The sequence below is a fragment of the Galleria mellonella genome, unplaced genomic scaffold, assembly GCF_026898425.1.
Source record: "Galleria mellonella isolate WM207_F2 unplaced genomic scaffold, CSIRO_AGI_GalMel_v1 utg78, whole genome shotgun sequence".
In the NCBI taxonomy this organism is placed as follows: domain Eukaryota; kingdom Metazoa; phylum Arthropoda; class Insecta; order Lepidoptera; family Pyralidae; genus Galleria; species Galleria mellonella.
In genome coordinates this window covers 5863771-5886765 of record NW_026442151.1, presented here as the reverse complement: position 1 = coordinate 5886765, position 22995 = coordinate 5863771, and the positions used below count along the sequence as shown (strand labels likewise).

The 22995-nt window shown below is 31.4% G+C and overlaps 3 protein-coding genes across 4 annotated transcripts; 1 reads left to right on the top strand and 2 right to left on the bottom strand.

Annotated features, from left to right (window-relative positions):
- Window positions 1-3390: 3390 nt before the first annotated feature.
- LOC113517515 (uncharacterized) lies at window positions 3391-5103 on the bottom strand. Its single transcript, XM_026902204.3, has one exon. It carries the CDS (start codon window positions 4869-4871, stop codon window positions 3945-3947), a length of 927 nt encoding a protein of 308 aa, XP_026758005.1. The 5' UTR covers window positions 4872-5103; the 3' UTR covers window positions 3391-3944.
- A 1064-nt stretch (window positions 5104-6167) lies between these two features.
- LOC113517455 (probable RNA-binding protein 18) lies at window positions 6168-10333 on the top strand. 2 transcript variants are annotated; one of them, XM_052901651.1, is made up of 4 exons: window positions 6168-6377; window positions 6545-6634; window positions 7923-8129; window positions 8701-10333. In XM_052901651.1, the coding sequence occupies exons 1-4, from the start codon at window positions 6363-6365 to the stop codon at window positions 8971-8973; spliced, it is 585 nt and encodes a 194-aa protein (XP_052757611.1). In that variant the 5' UTR covers window positions 6168-6362; the 3' UTR covers window positions 8974-10333. The 2 variants fall into 2 exon arrangements, with proteins under 2 accessions (XP_052757611.1, XP_031768408.1); XM_031912548.2 differs by lacking the exons at window positions 6168-6377; window positions 6545-6634 and adding an exon at window positions 6650-7831 and having other exon boundaries at window positions 7965-8129.
- Window positions 10334-10362: 29 nt separating this feature from the next.
- LOC113517467 (RNA polymerase I-specific transcription initiation factor RRN3) lies at window positions 10363-20086 on the bottom strand. Its single transcript, XM_026902134.3, has 7 exons — window positions 19676-20086; window positions 19308-19407; window positions 15708-15860; window positions 14030-14245; window positions 12672-13036; window positions 11507-11735; window positions 10363-10988 (listed from the first exon to the last, which is right to left on the bottom strand). Exons 1-7 carry the CDS (start codon window positions 20082-20084, stop codon window positions 10781-10783), a joined length of 1680 nt encoding a protein of 559 aa, XP_026757935.1. The 5' UTR covers window positions 20085-20086; the 3' UTR covers window positions 10363-10780.
- Between the last annotated feature and the right edge of the window lie 2909 nt (window positions 20087-22995).

Sequence of the window (22995 nt, the reverse complement as noted above, 5' to 3'; positions counted from 1 at the left end):
ATCTTCTAGGTATTTAGTTTGTGCGTGAATGGTTTGGAAAGGTTTTATCGGATGATTGTTGTGTTGGTATATTGTTGAATGTACAATCGTTGTGCAGCCCGAGTAAACAATAACAAATTGTGCGTTGTACGCAGTCAATTGTGCACGCACGTTCAGCTTCAACATTTCTCAAGTAGGTACCTAAGAGTATTGAAGTTGTTAACCAAAAGACGGAGAGAACGTCGAAGAGTTCTTAGTGGATGATAATGGAATGGTAATCCCGCCTGCGCTATTGGTATACACTGGCGGGGCACCAGTGAGTGGTGATATGTGATATAACCAGGTCAGTTAGCCCATTGTGACGGATTCAACAAGAATTAATCATGATGTTATCCAGGGGGAATTAATCACTATGTAATCCACTGTGAGTGGAGGTCGACCTGACAGGGTATATTACTGCCAATGGACATTGACCTCTCCCGCGGAACTTCTAGGGGTACAGAATATTTAAATAAGAGCTAATTTAAAAAAAAAAACCGTTTTGTGTGAAAATATCGTATTTACTAAGAAACGAACTTGCCCCATATTTACATTATTTACGCAAAGTAACCGTCATCACCAACTAAAGTTACCAAATAATCCATTATCAGTTAATCTATAGTGTTTCCGGCCATTGCCGTGTGGTCCGGCATAAAATGAATCGCCTCTTTATTTCCCGTGGATGTCGTAAGAGGCGACTAAGGGAACTTAATGGCCAAAGGATAGACATGAGCATTCCTCTATAAACATCACCAAAGCCTCTAACTGCGATTGCCAATTCGCCTATTAAGCGTAACAACTGCTGGCAAAACTTCCCCAATATGGGGAAGCTAAGTTCAATAGTCGGCAGTTAACGGCTGATCTGGTCATGCTATGCAGTGCTGTAATATAAATAATAAATATACATAATAAAGCATTTTCTTTATCAATTAATACCACTCGTCAAAGTTCCATAACAGATTACTTGAAAAAAGTGTAATAATTCACATGTATTTAAAATACGTAATATTTTTTTTTTTTGTAATTTTGATTACATCAATTATTGAATCATTTCAAAAAATACCTTTCAATATACCTATATACTGTAATCCGAACCCTCCATAGATTCGTATAGCATAAAAATTTTGGGTATTCTATCAAGACCTTACTTTATCAATGGCCTTTTTGTAGTGAAATATGTATTATACAAAATAATCGATTATAATTGAGAGCTAGGTATTTTAAAACAATAATATATTGTCCTTTATAATCGATCATATTATATACATTATTGATTAAATAGATAATATTTTACTCAATTATAATATTTTTTAATAATATTTAAATAATATTGGATTATTTCTTATCTTCACACTATCTCCCACCATAAGGCACACAGGTACTTAGAACTCTTACTTTATTATATTTATTTTATTTATTAACGTTATGGTTTTGGTCTTTATATTTTTATTATTTTACCAGTCAATTTTATAGATAAAATCTTCGTAAATACGATCACGTGTCTGCCTTTCGCAACCAGTTAAAATGGTTCCCTATCCGACTTCGACGTGATATGTACATCCTTTCTTTCCCCAATTCTCCATCGTACCTCAGCTCCCGGTTTAAATTATTACCACCACCAGTCCGTCCTAAACGCTGTCAAGTTCAGTCCAGGAAGCTCGAACTACCTGTGTGTAGGACACATTTTAAGAGCAACTCTTTCTCGAGTCCAGTTATGGAACAAACTCCCTTCCCACATACAAGAGAGTTCCTCTATTACCTCTTTCAAGAAAAGGTTGAAATCACATTTTCTTTCCCTTCAGTAATTTTTTTTTTATTTTGTATTTTTCTAATTGAACTATCAAATCTTAAAATCATTAAATTTATAATGTAAGTAGTATATTCATTTATTTTAACATATATTATATAAGTAGGTAGGTATTATATGTATTTATAGTGTATGTATTTATGTAATATTTTATTATATATTTTATTTAACTATATATTTGTTTATTTATTAATAGTTGTAGCACTTCAGCTGCCCGCTAACAAACGGCTTTCTTACTGTACTGGGTTGACTGGAAGAGATCTCTGTCAGAGATAAATCCACCCTTGCTCACATTTATAAATACATTATTTTATATGTAACATACAAGTGCAATAAAGAATATATATAAAACTGTGGATTAGTACAAGAGATTTCGACGACGATGACTGAAGGCATTTAGCAGTCCTTTGCTAATTACATTAGACCCTTGGGTAGGTATGTTTCGTAATTGAATATTATGAAATGCATAGATTGTCGATAGCTACCTGTAATAATAAATGTAAGGTAAACAAGGTGTTATGATTGGGTCGAGGCCTGTGATGCTAACGTATTATATAACTACTTTTTTGCCCGCTACTTAATATGCGTGGATTTCAGAAGTAGGGAAACCAATTAAACAGACCTCTTTTAAACATATACCAGATCTTAAGTTTTCCAAAAATACAACTGTGAAAACCGAATCCAATTTTGTGAAAATTATTTGTGATGCCGCAACAAACATACAGACAAACAGACGAAGTTACTAAGTTACTTACTTGTTTTGGCAATGATTAGTCATATTAAGTCTCCTCATATTTTTTTTAAGTACTTATCTTTCATGTGTAGGTATCATCTAGTTTTTATATATTGTACCATTTTTAATACATTAGTAAGACAATAGCAATACTCATTCAGTTGACACACTGTGTATTGGAGTGCTATTTTGATATTTTCTGTTATTGTGTAATATTTATATTATAAAAAATATTGTATAAATGTAAAATACTTGTACCCTTTCATAAATTGTGAATATACTATTCATTATTTTTCTAATAATATCTATCTATCCTATTTAAGAGCTGCACTCTTGTCAGTGGAGCTCTTGCCACTCACGATGATTTTCAGAAAGTCTCTTCACCTCTTGTACGACACAATACCAAGTCCTTCCTTGATCTATATCTAATATTTATATGTATTCAATATTCTATCGTGTGCTTATCATTATCATAATATTTCAATAGAATTTAATGAAAATGTAAACAAATGAATAACATAACTAACTCAATCAACAGAGTCTGCCAATATGCAATAGTAGTACAAATAAAAATAAATTTATTATAAAATTTCATTTAGACTGTGTTTCCGTAACAGTTTCAACAAATTTAACCAAGTTTTATTGAAATTAATACAGAAACCCTTTCAGTTAAAATTGTTGCCAAACTAAATATAAAAATATTATAAATCTTAACACATAGATATAAAAAAAGTCATATTCATATAAAAAACTATGAAAATAAAATGCAATATAGCAAAACAAAATAAAAGTCATCAATTATTATTAAAAAAATATATTTATTAAAAATAATTTTAAAATCACATTTTCTATAGTTCAATAAATTATGGACTATAATTATTATATCCATAATATTTTTTATATGTACACATGTATTATAAACTACACAACTTCATTACAAATATCAAAAAAGGGGTAATTCTCAATTTATATATTTTTATATTGTCGATTGACAAATTGAGGTGAATTTATGAAATAAAGTCCATAATATATCATGAAAGTGATCACTAAATAAAAATTACTATTTATTGGATTTTTGGTTAAGGGATAACTTTTTCATAAATTAATAATAATAGATAAGATATATTATATAAATTGAACATTAGATAAAATATATTAATTTAAAAGTATAATATTCTTGTAACATTGGGGTTGGCTACGTACATGTGACACACCTATTGGTGTAGGTATTCATAGACTACAGTGACATTTTAACACCAGTTAGGTTGTATGCTTATGTCCCACCTTCATGATAAAGAAAGAACCTAACAAAATGAAATCCAAAAATAATTTGAACTTCAAATGTTAAAAAGATCTATCACATATAACAGTCTTGTTATGTTGATATTATTTCATAACAGTAAAAACTACTCCACCTCTTTCTGGTTCCTCATCATGAACTTCCTTATCACTGCCCTCAATGTCCGACACATCTGAATCATCACTATCTGCCTCTCGATACTTCCCAAACTTAGAGGTGTCCTCGGGTAAATTACCTATTTTAATGTCAGTTCGAGCTAGCAATTTCTCAGCAGCATGTTGTGCTTCAATCTCTTTCAAATGAGCATTATATGACTTTTGGAGTATTAATGATTCCTCTAAGGACAATAATTTTGCTGGACCATGCACAATTGGCGGTGGAGTAGCAGCAGTAACCTCCCAGTTTTTATGCTTTTTCCTATGGATCTCTTTTTCAGGATTATGTACATCTGATTTTGTTGTTTTGTATGGTTTGAACTGTCCCACAGGTTTTAATTTCACATTGTGCTCAGCTTTGTCAACCAAATATTTTACATGTGGTATATCTGCCAAGTCTGTTGGTGTTATTATGGATTTCTCAGGCTCTAAAACCTTTACTTTCTTTTCAAGAGATGTGCTTTGACTAAGAATGTGTAATACATCCTCTGGTTCACTATCATCATCAGAATCTAGATATTCATCATTCTTATTTGCTAATTTCCCTTCCCATTCAACATTCTCTACAGCCACATTATCAAGAGCAAGTTTCATACCACTAAACAATCGGCATGTCTGCTCTTCTTCTTTCTTTTCTTTCAAAGTATTGACTATTTTATCATAAAATGACTGTATCTTAGCTCCTTTATCTGGTAATTTGTTTATGAAAGATTTATTGTTAAGGAGTTTTAACTGTCTGTTGCTAAGTTCTTGCAATTCTTGTATGGTTTTAGATGATAAATCAACGATTTTACCATCAATTTCAGTTTTAGGAGGAGGCGGGAGAATACCAGGTATTTTCTTGTTTATTTTCTTCATAACTATGAAAAACTTTTCAAGTGATCATGAAGATATTGCGTTTTATTTCTTGTCATGAAATTGATTAAGTATCCAAAAAATATAATCCCAAAATTTCGTTTGCGTATTATTAAATGGATTACAATTACAAAGAGTATATAAACAAGGAATAATGGATTAATGAAATAGAAATTCGAGTCGAAATTCTATTTCGTTGTTGTGAGTCTGTCAATGTCATTCGTATCGTATTATATTATAGTTTTTATTCGCTGTCGCAAGCTGTCATATGTAATACTTTTGATCTACTCTAAGAACAAGGAATTACATAGAAGGAATGATAAAACTGCAAATTATATAATGTTTATGTACAAAGTATGCAAGTTGGTAATATCTGAATTTGGTACATTTTTTATACACTAGCTATATGCTAAATTAGCTAGCTATGAATTGACAATTTTATTACTCCTTTTATGTAATTCCTTGTCAAAAGACACTAGCCTGCTATGAATTGAGAAAAATAGCAACTGATGGTGTATCTTTTGTCCTCTTTTTACTAATTATATTTGCATAAGAAGAAAGGTGGCAACCATATGATTTACATTTTTATTGTATCATTCTTTCTATATAATTCCTTGTTCTTAGGATCTACTATGGCATAAGTTATGATAGTAATACGTGTCTAATAAATATATATAATATCTATGGCACTATCAAATTCACGTTGTAGGTACCTAAGAACAAAGACAACATAGCAAGAATAATAAAAATATACGGTTGCCTCCTTTCTTCTTACGCTAATATAATTAGCAAAAAGAGGATATGAGTTGTATTATCAGGTCCTTTTTGTTAATTCGTAATTAAACTAGCCTCACAGAAATATGTCTTGGGTAGTAGAACATTATATATACATACGATCGTGATAAGTCACGAACTCATGTAAGAGATATGTTATAAGTAGCTTAAATAAATAGAGCCAGAGAAAAGTACTGATCATTATTTAGCGTCCTTTTCTATTTGCCATGGATGTTTGGGTATAAACAAATATAAACATGTTTTATTTTGTCATTTGAAAATAAAGCAATTGTCTTTTGCTCTAAATTAATTTGTCGAAGATGAGCAATTAATAAAATAAAATTAAGCTGTTTGGACAAACGATCATTGCTTGACCAATCTCGAGAAAATTGGGATTATGGAAAAAAGTAGTCGTTGTCATTGTCAAGTTGTCATTTAATTTATGGTCTTCTTTTCCAGACAATTTATCTTTTTGAAGACTAGGCAGCATGGTCTCCGACCTTAGCCTGTTCCAAACGGAACAAACGTACTAAAAAAAAACAAAAAAAAAAATTATGGTCTTCTTTTTTCTTGTTGTTTCCACTGAATCGATCAATTTCTTGTTTTATTTTTTTGTGTCAAGTTTTGTATAAATACAACATGAAAACAGTTTTTCTGTATTTGACGTGACATCTAGATTACTAATTTTACAAATCTGTTATAATTATTTTCGTCATCAACATGGATGATGTTACGGTATGTATTTTTAGCATTCATGTAGTTTTTACGCTAGGGTATTTTTACTTTAAATGACAAACACATTACATTATTTATACTTATATTAATTCAGTTGCCTTGAATTGTGGCCACTTTTAAATTCTATGATCCAAAGACAGGTTGATCAGATATCTTTTTATTTACAGTTACCTTTACACTTGGAGCCCGTTCAGCAGAATGAGGTGTGTGACAAGAGGCTTTGGATAGGCAATCTGGACACGCGAGTTAATGAGTATGATTATTTTATCTGTTATTTATAAATTATGTTTTAGATTATAATCAAAAATACTAAAGTTTAACCAAAATGTAATTGCCATACTTGATTTAGAATTAGGTTTTACATTTAAATAGGTTACAAACAAGTCTTGCCATGTTCATTAATATCCACTCACCATTGTAAGTTTAAGGAAATCAAATGTTAGGTTAGAATCTGAAATGTTGATTATGATGTTTACGTTATTTATTACATTATATTATTATAAAGCAACAACACCATTTACAGAGGCAACACCTGCCTATGTTGTTTACATTTGTATGGTCATATTGTCATCATCTCAGCCATTATCTATCCACTGTTGAATGTTGAGCTCCCCCATAGACTGCCATAAACAACGGTTCTGAGCCATCTGCATCCACTGACTTTCTGTAATGCATTTGAGGTCATCAAACCCTCTAGGGGTCATATTTTGCATTACAAATTATTATTTTTAGGCCTAAGGGATTTTTGCTAGAGATTACTTAGCAATCAATAACATTCTACTGCTAAACATAGATATGCCTGTAAGTGGATGATGTTGTCTTCTATTACCACTCTAACCAGGTGGCCAAGCATATCATACAAGGTTTTATCTCGAGTTTTGCTTCTCTCATACTTTGTTCCCTTAATCTCTTTTTATGACATATTCTGTATAAAATGGAGTGATATAGACTGTATTTTCACTCTATCACCACGTGCACAGTTTGTATATTAACAACAACAATGCACATAGTCATTTGTTTTATAATAGTTGACTGTTTTATAGAAATATTTTCAACAGTTTAAAAAAAGAAGGATATTCTCTCCTTGGTTGTTTTTTTCTGTTTGTTATCATATAACTCGAAATTATTATAAATCTATTTTAATATAATTAAATAAAAGAAATATTTATAAATCGAAATTTTTATTTGAAAGAATATACTTTCACATTGGTCTCATAGAATTTTTACCTAAATTCGTTCAGGAGGAATTTTAATTAAAAAAAAAATTACTAGTTTCACAATAATTGAAAATCATTTCCATGACTAATAACATTACTGTAGTACTTACCAAGGTAAAGCAAATAACTCTACAATCTATCTATAGTATAGTTTGTTGGATATATATTGTTGTATAGGTGGACTGATAAAGAATGCTACTAGCATTAAGTCTGCTTTTTGTACCATATTTTCTTCTGGTGAATAGAGTTATTTAAATTAATAAATATATTTTTTCTGAATACCTTTGAATATTTTTAATAAACTATACCTTTTTTCTATTACCGGTATCAATTACTGAAAATGGTCCGTGTGTATGGAAACATCGAGAAGTTCGACATGCTGTTTCATCGGAGTGGGCCCAATATTGGGCAACCACGAGGCTTCGCTTTTGTTACTTACAAGCTGAGGCAAGATGCTATCAATGCCATGAACTCATTGAATGGCCAGCTACTTGGCACGAAAAGGATTAGTGTGAAATTTGCTAAGAATATGGCAGTAAGTATAATTTTGTATATTGAGATATTTTTTAGATTTATTTTATTATAACACCATTAAATAATGTAGAAGATATAATTGTATATTATATAGTATATAAAAATTTACACAAATTAAAGCCTGAGACAGCAATTTCAGATGGACAGCTTTTTTAATTATAAAAAATATCACTAATGTTCTAAATGCAAAAGTGTGTTATGTTTGTTATGCGATTATACTAAACGGCAGAACGGATATGAAATTTGGTACATGGTTGTACTATTCTACCTTTACACACAAAGTTTACACTTTACTATATGTTACTGGGATAACAGTGGGAGATGATCAATGAGGTTGAAAGCGTGTCAGATGGCTCATTGTGACAAGTTTAACAAGATTATGGGAACCACATAGAGATTGCCCTAATAGGTTATATTGCTAGTAATGTAGCTTTTACTTCCATTACTAACAATCCCTTTCCTCCCTTATAAACTAATTCATGCGGCTTAAAATTGCATGGGACTGTTGATGACAAAATTATTTTCATTGTTATTTTGTATAGGCACCAATTTTTTTTTTATTATTTTCATAGGAAGATCAAGATAAACCAAAACCAGAATTGGGAATTGCAGTGTTGGCAGGAGCAAAACCAGAATTGAAACTCAGCAAAAAGACTGCCATTCAATCCATAGAGGCCAAACTCAAGATGATGGAAAGTATGAAACCAGGCGATGACTTTGTTATAAATAAGTTAGCAGCAAATGAAACACCAGTCATTACTCAGTACCAGTCGAAACAACATCAACCACCAAATAAATCTATTAGTTCATTTAAAAGACGACATCCATACCATAAAAAAAGATAATCATGTTAAGATTTTATTTTTAAATAAATACCATACTTTAATTCACCTAACTTCTGCATGTTATAGCATGGTATGATTAGATGCTAACATTCTAGCAAGTTTAGGGAAACAACTGTACCAGAACAGTTGACTTACAGTAAAATGTAACCAGTTTGCAAGAGCAAATAACTGATTATAAACTTTTTTTTCTTAATTTTTATTATGATTATATTAATTATTTTGAATACTCAATATTATAAGTTCTATTTTTTTTAAACATTGGAGTCAATTCTAATATATATAATTGATATGTCCTTACTACAATTAAATGTTTTGTTGAATCCGTAAGTTACGTTTTAGTATTCTTTTTTACGGTTTTACGAACTCGAGATTGACAGGGAGTACACCCTCATAGCCTACAGCCTAGATGGTCGCGTACAACACGATTTCAGAGAGGTTTTCTCTCACGAACACTCAGGTTATGGAATGAGCTCCCTGCCAAGGTTTTCCCAAGAGCCTACAGCATGGGGTTCTTCAAAGGAGGTTACCCCTCTTTTGAAGAACCCCACGCTGTAGGCTAGAGGTTTTTTTAAGTTCGACAACGCGCGCGTAATTATTATTGTCCCCTGGTATTGCAGACATCAGGTGGGCCCTATCCTTTTTTGTCATCTATAAATGGTATAAAAAAAGACTTTTCAGCCACATCATGCTACAATGCGCAGACTAAGCAATGAATTAATTTGATTCACCGTCAATTATTTATATATTTCGTGTGGTACTTTTCATTGTGTTAAATTGTTTATTAAATATTAAATTTTTTTTATATAATTATAACAGATTTTAATGATGTATAAAAATAATTGTAAATCTCAGGTGGCTGATAGTTAGAAACAAGTTGAAGAGCATATTTTGTGCATTACTCGATAACACACAACTTGCTCAATGGATTCCTTAAAATATTATCTATTGTATAGACACACTATAGTATTGTTATTATATTTATTGCTTAAAAAATTTGTAGCACTCGACTATACTAACGCATACTGCCGATTTATTATATGGTGACGCTACGCATAAACTGCTGGTACATAAGATATTATTCCATTTATAAAATACGAAGTGAATGTGTGTTTTTAATTTAAGTATTAGTTTCTAAAAGTATCTTCTGATATTTGAAACTTAACAATTAATAATACTTCTGTGTTCAGTATAATTTTAAGTAATAAATGTTTGCAAATGTATAATTTATAGAAACTCAACAAATTTTGAAATGTTATTAGCTAAAGGGACTGCTAGATACAATGATTTTTTTATTATAATATCATTGGCTTTAGATATTACAAATGTTGTATCTATTTGTTCCAATAAAAGGTAACTTTTACATTGTCGTTTGATTGTAATTAAAACCAGTTTCATTTTTAAATATTTTATTATAATAAAAACAGGTTAAGTATAACAAACTTAATCTGTATAGACAGTAGAGTACAAATAACAGGTTCAATGACATAAGTCTGTTTTTAAAAAAAAAATATAATGAAGTTAAAAGAGAATGCACGCATTTAAGCTTTTTAGTTAAAAGAGAATACGCATGTCCAGATAATATAGATATATTGTATGCAAATTCTCCACAATCATAAACAAATCATTTATATAATAAAAACATAGAAATCTGATGTTTTTAAAAATAAGTATAATAAATAAGTATATAGAAACTCCATTGTTTTTAAAAACAATGGAGTTTCTATATACTTATTTATAATTGAATAATTCAAAATAAATTCAATCTATAATAATTTATGGTCTTAATAGCTACTCATGTATTGTGGAATTATACAAATATACTTTCACTTGTTCGAAAACCTGGTGATATTGAATTTGTAAGAGAACTAGCTAGTTTTTGAGACGGGTCTGCTACCAGGTAATCATCTTCCTCAGCTTCCATTTTCTTTTTCATGCGAGAGTATTGAGTTTCGTCATCACCTTCTTTCAGGAAGTCTTTATATTCAATGCAGAGGGGCCATATTATTTTTCCAGATCTGAAAGTAAGTATATCTTGAATAATGCGACCTACCTACATACCAGTCTACCATGAAATGAAATTCCGCATTTTCGACCTCAATTTCGTGTTTTTGTTTAAACCGAAATCGGACCACTACATGGAGCTTAACGTTTAGTTCATCATAAATCCAACCATACAAGTGCGTAAGAACTATATTTAAACATTTTTAAACAATATGTATTATGTAATTTTAACATCAAATTTGTGCTTTGTTCGGCTCCGAGATTTCAAAAAACATTTCACGATAGATTCTCTGTTTACAATGTAGTTGCTATAATCAAACTAAATTTCAATCAGAAATTCATATTACCACCAGATATTCAGAATACCACCATCAGAGTGTGTACAACCATAAGATCTGGATCAAAAAGTTGTCAATGCCTTTATACCTTTTAAACTAATAACAACTGATTTTCACGTTCATAGAGAATAGTCCCACTGTCCGGAGCTTTGCTCGTTTGTTTTTAAATCGTATAAAAGAAAATAACTACTTACTTGGGCAATGAGTATGGATCGTATGGAAACCATTCGTCATATTGTTCAACTGTTGCTGACTGTAATGTGTGTCTCATGTTTTTGTCTATAATAGCTTGGCAATATACCACTTGGTGAGCTCTCGTCACTGAGGAGAATGCGTGTGTCACTTGTGGTGGACATGTGAGAAGCGGGTTCAGGTTGCAGTTCACTAGTCTAGGTAGGTTTAGGGACTCGATGAAGTTGAGACCTGAAATGCGATATATTTATATTAATTTTATGAAATTTGTCAACGCAGATATCATTATATCACTTTTAAATATTTGTACGTTGGAAAGGTAAGATAAAGATATATTTATTTAACAAAGTATGTTTGTATTAGCACAGAATTTATCATTGCTTCCTACACTAGGCTGAGCCTGTCCTGTAGGAAACAGAATTCGTTTTATCATATACATGCATATCGATATTAAAAATAGGCTTTTAGCAGTACTGACAATTGTGTAACTGCTTTCTATAATGCAATTATTTTACAACAGCAGAAAATGATGGGAATTTAGTTACTATTGCCATCTTGGTATACCATACTCTAACAATTATTTTTATTATTACATATGAGTAGCTGTAATTAATAAAATTATAACCCCACCCCCCTTTGCTACGTTAGTTTTACCTATTTCTATTGTAATGTAGAAATGCTTGCTTTATTGGCATTTTGTGGTGTTTATGGGGATTGTTAACAATTATCAACAAATGGTAATTAGGTTGTTTGCCATTTTACTTAATTATCTGCCATTATTTTACTATTTTAAGTCGCATACAATAATAATTAAAGATTGTTAAAAAAAAATATTTCAATTATGACAAACACGTAATTTTGATTTACAAACTATTGAACCGATTGCGATAAAATTTCTATGGGACCAATCTGTAAGCATATCCTTTGAGACGAAAAAAAAAGGAATTTTCCATATCGATTCACAACTGACGGAGTTATGAGGTAACAAAAAAAAAAAATACAACTGAATTGAGTACCACCTTCTTTATGAAGGCAGATAAAATTTTCGGTCCTATATTCAAATTTTCTCATAAGATAAGATAGAATATAAGATTATATTATAGATAATAGAAGATAAGATTTCCTTAATTAATTTTATATGCATATTAATTGACATAACATACTCACTTTCTTTATTCATAAATAAATGATGATTTTTAAATGCTACAAGATAGAAGATGGCGTGGCAGATTGCGTGGAATGCCCCATGCGCTTTTGTGCTGTCACTTGCTGTCGTTGACTCTTGTGTTGCTGTTATATAGGAGTGACACCATTCAGCCATACTTCTCAAGTAATGTATAAGTCTAGTGTTAGGTACTCGGACACATCTGGCCAGAAGACCGGCGAGGTGGCTGACTGCGGTCCTCCTCGTTGTTAGAGCGCCGGGGCCCAGTCCGTGGAGACCGGCCGCGACAACCCACAAGTTTGTGAGGATTCTGTCGGCGCACTGCTGGTTTATTGATATTGTGTACAGCAGTAAGAATTGGACATGCCTGTAAATAAAGAGATTAAATAATTTTTTTTTACAGTTTATTTCTAATACACTTTTTGGCGATAAATCAACCATTTGTAATGTACATTATTTTAACCCTTAAATGCCTGAAGTTTCAATTTTGATACCGGGGTTTGCATTGTTTCATTGTTAAATAAATTTAAATATTTTGATTATTAAAGTATCAAAAATGATACTAAATGTTTTTTTCAAAATAAATATATAAAAATATCGTTTTGATTTTTTTAAATATTTTTCCCCATTAGTAAACATAGTAAAGGATACACTTATATATTTTTTTATTTGATTTAAAAAATCAGGCTTTTAAGGGTTACATTTTTCCTTTTATTATTTTTTTGTATCATCTTCATCATTATATCAGCCTTTAACTGTCCAATGCTGAACACAAGCCTCCCCCTTGGGGGTTATGCCAATAGTTGTCTCGTTTGGCAGGCTGACTGGCAACCGCAGTTAGGCCACCTCTTACGACACCCACGGGAAAGGAAGGAGTGTTTTACAAGACTATTATAGCTATTAGAGCGTTTTGTCATTTTCTATCAAATTGGGAATTCTATCGAATTCCTGCTACGAAACAAAAACACAAAACACTTCAATAGCTAAAAAGGTTTAAGAGACATTTTACATTTTGTGAATAAGAGGGTAAAACTAATAATAAGAATCTCAGTAAATATTCTCGAAATTTAACAACTTTAGAATAAAATTACACGATTAAATATAAAATAAATAAATAAATAAAAATAAACCTAACCTAACCTCTTTTTCTTAAAAAGAGGCAAGTAATTTGTTTCTATAACCAAACTTACTAATATTAAAGCATTCAGAAGACATAAATAATCGTTTTTTATATTTGATTTTATTTATTTATTTTAATTATGTACTCAATACAAGCACTTTTCATTGGATGTAAATTTATTCCAGACAGATATATCAAATTATAGTTCAATGTAAATTACAAAAAAGAAAATCAACTTACCTAATACCGTGAGTTGGTAATATAACCTTCTCAAACACATTACAAAATATACTAAGCGCAGTGTCCCTCTCGTCTTCGAGCCACTTCAATATTTCCAACATACAGTAGTCTAGAGTTTCTGATACACTATTCTCCTGCTCTATGTCCATTTCAAATATTTCTGTTTGCATTTTATTTTTAGAATTTTCTACTATATTAACATCCATTAGTACCATTCTGCAAGAAATATGATTTATTTTTAACAAAAAAGGCACAGGGCATTACAGGTCGGTTCTATCCTGCCCAGCACAGGCGCCAGTTTTTTTTCAATCCATCAATTTAAGTCGATTTCTGTACTTGTATACTTGAGAGAACAATAAATCACATATTATTAGTATTAACAAATTAATATAGGTCATAAAATAATTCAGGATTAAGGCATTACACGACTTATTAATCATGGTGCATACAAGTCCACATTTCGTCGAATATATTAGAATGCAATGTGGCCTACTGCCTATTCGAATTAATATGGTTTGTTAATGGTATTTTCCATTATAAGAAAGCTAACTCTTATTCGCCGCTGACCGATTACACTGGTGAACTGGTGACAGTAATTAATGAAGCATAAGTAAGAAAAGGTATGAAAATAAATGCGAAGAAAACGAAGGTAATGATTATTGAGAGGAATGAAAGATTTACAGTATGTCAGATAATGGTAAGGAGATAAAAGAAGAAGAGTGGAGTAAGAAAGTTTCTATAATTGAGTTTATTGTTTACGACGGATGGAAAGTGTAAGAGAGACATTGAAATGTGAGCAATAGCGGAAAACACGGCTAACGGTGCACTGCTCACAATTATGGCAAGTAATAATGTATTGAGCAGAGTTCGCCATGCCATAATTCAGGAAGTACTGACAGCAACACTCATGTATGGAAGTGAGTAGGTATGGCAGAAGAAGCATGAAAGCAGGATTAATGTTGTAGAGATAAGATCTGGAAAGTGTGTTGTACATTACATAAAAAAAAAAAAACCAGAAATAGTGTGATTAGAGAGATGTGTGAATTAAATTATGATGCAGAGACAAAGATCAAAAAGAGAATGTTGTGTTGGTTTGGCCATTTGGGGAGGATGGATTAAAAAATTACTAGAGATTTATCGAGCACAAATGAATGGAGAGGTCAGTAGGGGTCGCCCCAGAGTCCTAGACAAACTTGGACCAAATAGGTGACGTGGTAGAAAGGCCAAATTAAAACTACCTGTAACCGGCGATTTTCCGGTTTTCATACACGCGAAAAGATTGATGTAGTGAAAGAAGTCTGTTTGTTTGCATCGAGGCATTTGGCGATCCATTATTGCTGCATATCGCAATGGGTGACAGACGTGACAGATAATTATGTATACTAAGAGTTACTTTGACCAGCAGTCTACTGATGTGCAATTGACATCTTTTCCACACTATTCCTTACGATCTTTTGATAAAATCACAAACTATACTATCTTCTAAATTTGCATTATTGGATTGTCTCTTGCTGGATACAAAATTCAGAATACCAGTTGAATATGAACAAGTGGAGAGTAAATTGTTAAAAAAAACTGAACAATCAATTCAAAATTAACTAAATATGAGTTCGTCATGTAGTCGATAGCGCCCACCTTTGGAGCTAATGAACATAAATTAAAGCTAATTGTTTCTTACCTGCTAATGATAACTGTCACAATTTGTTCTTGTAGTAGAGGTATGTATTTGCTCATCCATATCAAGTTATGTACGAACACTCTGTTAATGTAACAGCTGGCTTTATAGTACGGGAATTCTTCTAAAACTGTTTGAATGAGAACAGCACTAGTCCTGTAAATAAACACATTAATAAATTAATAATAAATTAACCCTGTACCAGATAGTGCTTGTAAGATGAATATTCGTGTTAGAATTGGAGCGAGTTTGGTATAGATGCCAGTATTGTTTGTCACCTGTATTGTTTTGGCGTAGATCTAAATTCTTGAAAGACTAAATATGTGAATTCGGATTCACATATTCCACATTCCTTAACAATGGTACCAGCTTAAAGCCTTTCAACTATCGACGTATTACCATTACTTATTTATTTTCCAATATTATGGAAAATATACGACTGAATATTGTTAAATTCCGTAAAAATTAATGAAGTGGTAATACCAGTCAGTATACGAGTTACAATATTTTTGGACAGGTTATTGTTTTGCGAATACATACACGAAATTTCAAACCGATATTTGAATTGGCATTGCTTTGACAGTCATGTAGACCTAGTCTAGACAAGCTATTCTTTGTAAAAATATAAAAGTAAATTTAATGTTGATAAAACATTACTTTTTACTCAAAAATACTATCACGGAAAAGAAAAAATCTCTTGATAAGACTTATGGTGTATCTTCTCTGTCACATACGATGATTCACAAGTGGTTTACTGAGTTTTGTCGTGGTAGAACAAGCACGAAGGAGGCTCCTCGCTCAGGACGTCCAATTGTGGTAACCACTACAGAAATGATCATGAAAATCCACGAAATCATATAGGGAGGTTGACGAGTGAGGTGAGAGAGATAGTCAACACTATCTCATATGAACAAGTATCTGACATATTGCATAAAAAAGTTTTCGACAAGATGAGTGCTGTGTTTGTGGACAATTGACCAAAAACGTGAAAGAGTAACACTTTCCCAAGCTGTTTTAACTAAACCCAGATGAGTATTTGCATCGTTTCATCATTATAGATGGAATATGGATTAATATTTACATACTAAAGACAAAACAACAATCTAAGCAATAGGTCAAAGTCGGTGGCAGTGCTCCGAAAAAAGCCAAGGTGATTCCATCAGCAGGCAAAGTTATGGTTTTTTGAGAAGCACAAGGTACAATCTTGATTTCCTCCAAAAAAGGAAGCCAATAAATGGAGAGTATTATGCTTAGATCAGTTCAATTAAGAAATCAAAACAAAACGGTCTCATCTTGTCAAGAAGAAAGTCCTGTTTCACTACGATAATGCTCCTGTTCATTCTTCCGCCATTGCAAATGTCCAAGCTGGTAGATTTACGCTACGAAATGTTTCCCTATCAACTGTATTCTCCTGACCTAGCTTCGAGTGATTTCTTCCTTTTTCCAAACATAAAAAAATGGTTTAGGCGCGAAGATTTCGAATTGATGTGATATTATCTCCGAAATTAAGGCGTTTTTTGAGGGTCTTGGAAAATATTACTACAAAATGGAAATCAAAACACCTCAGCGTCGTATAACCAAGTGTCAAACTTGGTTAGACTATGTTATGTTATAGATATGTTGGGGTTTTTTGAAGACTAAAAGAAGTTGAGAAGTAAATGATACACACTCACATTCTCACAGTAAATTTGTTTAATTTTTACTTGAATTATCAATTCACTTTCGCAAACAACTGGTTACTGCTGGGATATCCGGAGTATCACCAATATGTCTTCCGCCGTTCAGGGCTGCTCAAGTGGTAATCTTTTAATATTTTTGAATTATACTTACCTGGGCCAAAACAGCGGAGAATAAAAGCAAGGTTTTAATCGATATTCTGGACATAGAGAAGGCCTTTGAACATGTATGGTACAAAGCATTTCTATTTAAGTTTCATTGCTTTCGATTTCCCAAAAGATTGTGCACTTGGATTTCTAGTTTCACAGAGTAGAGCTTTCGAGTACTTTATTGTAAATAGATCATGCTCTAATTCCATGCCTGTGAATGCTAGTGTACTACAAATCTTCATATTATCTCTTACTGTTTCTTTTGGATTTCAATAACGAAACTGTATCGTTATTATGTTATTATAATCCAAATTGTGTGTACGTTAAAGACGTTGATTACGCCGGGTATGAGGGAGAGGAGGCGCATAAAACCTCCAGCATTATAACCCCCTGAAGGAAAAACCCTATGTACTTACCGCGAAAAAGGCCCCACTTGTCATAACAAGTCGCTTCAAAGGCACACCCTTAAATTTACCCCTCACATCAAAAACCCTCGCATCGATGTTTTGAATGATGTTCAATTTCGCGGTCATCTGGAAGAGAAAGCCAAATTGGCTTCTAAAACGCTCAGAGAGCTTATCAGAGTGAGGCAGTACTTCAAATAAATTTAATACCTTCAATTCTACAAGGCACAGGTATCTTCTCGAGTACTGCTCTCATCTCTGGATCAAAGCACTGCAATATGAACTTTTTTTATTTAATCACATCAAATATAGAGCATATCGAATCATTAATGATCTGGAAATTTCCAATCAAGCAGATTCTCTGTCTACACAAAGAGATGTTGCATCTCATTGTAGGTCCTACAGTTTGTACCACAGGAAATGTCCAGAGAAATTATTCAACTTAGTATCAGCAACTAATTTCCACAATACACACATATTTAATTGACATCAACAAAATCTTGATGGATGACAGTCCACTACAGTATATATTTCATGAGAAATTTCCTGTTACAGACTGTAAAAATACCTTATTAAAAGGAGGGCAATACACAGACAACTCCTACAATATCTATAGTGTCCATGGTCTGTGGTAATTTCTTACCATTACATGAACTAAATGATCATCTGCCGTCCTTTCATTTAAAGATATGTGTGTATTATTACATTACACTCAGACTATTATAATCATATGTGAACAAATTATAGAAGTTCACTCTCTCTTATACCATATAGGCAAATTTTAGGGGGCACCAGGTAGACTGTGCTCACCCAAAGGATGTGAGAGAGACTTCACAAAAATATGTCTGAGTGTATGTATGCACTTTTTTTTAAGATTCCAGGCCACCCTGGAAAATAATTCTAAACATTCTAATGTGTATACCAATAGAAAATATTCTTCTATTCATATTATTAATTATTAAATAAGTAATTAAATTAATGTAGCATTTAATTATTTATCTCCTTTTTTATATTATATAGAGACAAAAAAGTTACATCAATATGTAGTAATTAGTTTTTGAAATACAGTTTCCTATAATATTTCTTCTGCATTAGTTAAGAAGTAATTCCATTTAACTGTTAAATTATAAAACATTTTTAAGAAATATTTAAAAAAAAAAAGTATTTTTTATGAACTGCATTTTATATTATCTTCTTTTTCAATACACCTCATTCATAATATTATTTTAATATAAGCATGTCTCATTGTATCTCACTGTGATGAATTGTGAAGAGAAAATAAATCTATTTATTATAGTACCTAATTTATAATTGTAATTTCAATAAATATTATATACAAATTAATGGTTATTATTATTATTATTAGTACTTACATAGGAATGGTTGCAACAATTTGTGCAATAATTGTATGAATGTTAGACCAAATGGCTATTTTCTCAGCAGGTGGACTGTCATCCCAATTTTCACCATCAACTGTAATATGATGAAATAACAAATTAAATAAATCCTAGCAATGAAATTATGAAAGTTGTCAATATTGTTGTCTGTTGTACAAAAAACAAATAAATGATACTTGGTCTTGATATAATAAATAAAATAATTAGTCTGAGACTGCCATTATAACTATTGCTACATAAATAATTTTGAAGAGTACTATAGTAAAACAGAAGACCTGTGGGTTTGTTTTTAATACTATATATGTTAAATATCTTAATGTTTAAAAATTATTAAAAAAAATTACCTTTAAAAAATTTCAATAATGAACTCATAACATTTGGACAGTGGTATGAGTGTGCAGTAACAACATTCATAACAAATTTATTAAACAGTTCCACCAGCTCCTGGCTACGGCTCGCCCACTCCACACCACAAACTAGTTCAACAAATTGGCTGCAATCTTTCCCCAGCAAAACAACACATGACAAACTGTCTTCAATTAAAATGTGGAAATTATCATCATTCAATGGATAATTTTGCAACACTTTCAGTAAATCATTATATGCGCTTACATTACCATTATGAATATAACTTAATAGTATATGTTCAACTTGGTTTTTATTGAATTTAAATTTCAGTCTGGATAAAGCTTCTTGTCTATCCAAAGTTTTTTGCATCAGAGATACAACACTTTTTCGAGCTGCAACAGCCATTTTATTTCTTGAGGTCCAACGATACTGATTTCAAATATGCAATTACTTCAGGCTGTCGCAGTAATTCTGCCTTTTTATGATTTAGGACTTCTCTTAAAACGTTACTACTGTCTTCAAGAGCCGTTGGCACTGTAAGTACACTTTGCTCAAAACTTGTACTAGGTTTGCTGCAACCAGCAACTGTGTCGGCACTCTCTGTGGTTTTCTTATCTTTCAGGTAAGATTGTAGTCTCTCTAATACCACTTTATTATCTCCTTCTTTCTTTTCTGCACTATAACCTTCTTTAGACATAGTTCTTCGTAAAATTACATTGTAACTTATGGTTTTGTCACCTGTATGAAATACTTTTTATTAAATTGTATTTTAATGTTCCGTCTGTACAAACTATTGCGCTTTATTGTGAAAAATTGAATTTTAAACACAAGAACACGTGCTCAAGGAAAGTTATACACGACAAATAAAAGAATTCGTGTCGTGTCGCATGTAGTCTTTTCAATTCGTCTTTTTTTTTTTTTTTTTTAGTACGTTTGTTCCGTTTGGAACAGGCTAAGGTCGGAGACCATGCTGCCTAGTCTTCAAAAAGATAATTTGTCTGGAATTTTATTTTTCTAATGTCGCTTCAATTATTGTCAATTCGTCTTTTTCGTCTGTCAAGCACAGCTGTCAAGTCCTTAATATCGTAGATTATGAATTTAACATAATGAAGACCGCAGGTACTATTCTTAATCTATGTAATGAATATACTAAGTTATTTGTGTACATCAGAGTGAGATAAATAAACATAGAAGTCTACGTATACATTATAGGCTCGAAAATGATTTGGCGTGAGACATGAATAAAACATTATAAATTCTGATTATTTACACATTTTAAAATGTAGGTAATTAATTTTAAGTAATACTGGGGTCGATTCTAAGACGTTATTCTTTTTAAAGCTCTCTTTAAACCAGTTAAAAAAAACTTATAATTTGTCACAAATTTAAACAAGCAAATATTCTCACCGTAGCTCCACAATACCTATACGCAAACATTTTGTGTATACGCAGGAATCATCAACTGTTTCTTAAGAATATCAATCTCAATAATCTTAACACTAGATACAAATATAAATTTGCTGTTCCTAAGTATTGGTTAGAATAAGTTAATAGGTCTTTTATTCGAATGGGCATTAAATGTTATAAGAAAATACTGAAAGATATGCTGGATCTACCTTTTAATAAGTTTAAAACTGTTATTAAAAAACACCCACTGAACAAAGCCTATTATACACTAAACGATTCCTTGAATGACAAATGAGCATAGTTTAGCATAGTGTTAGTCGATCATGCACAGGCTTTTAACGACCATGTAATTTCGGACATAGTACTTTACTATCTGATAGTTATTTATCATATTTGGGTATTAATATGACGGAGAGAAATAAAACACACTTTGATCAAATCACTTCTAATCGTAGACAAAAACCTCCAAATATAATTATTATAAAAATTAGGTGTACCCACATATCGTCATAGTCGTAGAATACTGACGGATCTTTATATGTAATCTTCGTCAAATCCGTCAGTATTCTACGACTATGACGATATATCACAAGTACATTTAAATAAATATACTTTTTAAAAGAGTAACTGATGAGTCTTTTGCAGGCTCTTCTCAACAGATAACAATATTTCGAACCCAGTAGCAAATTTAAAAAATTACGATGATGAATTTGAACAGTTTCACGAAATTATAGTCTTACAAATAAATAAATATTTACAATTAATTGTCAATTGATTTCAATCTAATAGAAATTTAGTTCATATTGGTCTTTAGAATAAAGATTTGGCCGTGATATCAAAAAGAAATATTAACTTTAGAGGTAGGGATAGAAAAATGGCACTTCAGGATTAACCTCATTATTTGAAAGGTACATAAATAAATAAGAAACACTTTATATTTTTTATATAAATATACTATAAAAAGCTACTTCTTTAAAAGCTAATACGTATTGTAAAAACCTTAAAAACTCTCAAAAGAACATTTTGAACAAGAATTGGTAAAAATAAATATTTAATTTAAAGACTTCAGTACACGTTGGCCGTGAATACTTGGGAAGTGCACTCGATGAACGTATACTAGCCATTTTTGAGTATTTGTCAACGGTTGTCGGCGACATGCTTGCTGTCGGTTTTTCGTATAATAATACGAAAATTATTAGTATTCTATATTGTAGCGACGGCGACTATCTGATCATTCACCTTCATTTGACGGCCAACATGAAATGAAATTACGCCAGATATGTAATTGGCGTTATTACATTTGTCAAGTGTACTCGCTGATCAAGCTCGACCAACATTTGTTGCTGCTGTATATCATTTCATTTATTTATTTTGTGATACATAAGTAGATATTAATGGATGGTAAAAGTCTTCTATGATCAGCTTCATACAACGAAGTATACAAATTTACATATATAAAAGAAAAAAAAAAACAAAAGAAATACAATAATGTCATTTAAAGTATAAAAAGCCTACATTAAGGAAATTTATTAAATTTATTTTCAAGCATTCATACAGTTTAGTTTTGTAATTATTTATGTCACCTATGGCTATGAAAGATTTAGGTAATTTATTATATATTCCAGGCGCCATATTTACATAAAGTTCTGAAAGTCAACGAATTGAAATTATAATATATGAGGGTAATAGATTGGCAATGCAAAGGGAAAAACATAATAATGTATGTGTACACAATATAAACTTGAAGCTGATTTAGAGGAAGTATGAACAAACTATTCTTTTTTTCCTGTTTATATGACACGGTACAGAGCGCATTCGAAAGAATCAAATTAAAAAAGTTTTATTTTTGCGTTTTGAAGTGAAATTAGTTTTAATTTTTTTTAGGATTTTACATAAATAAAAAAAAAGA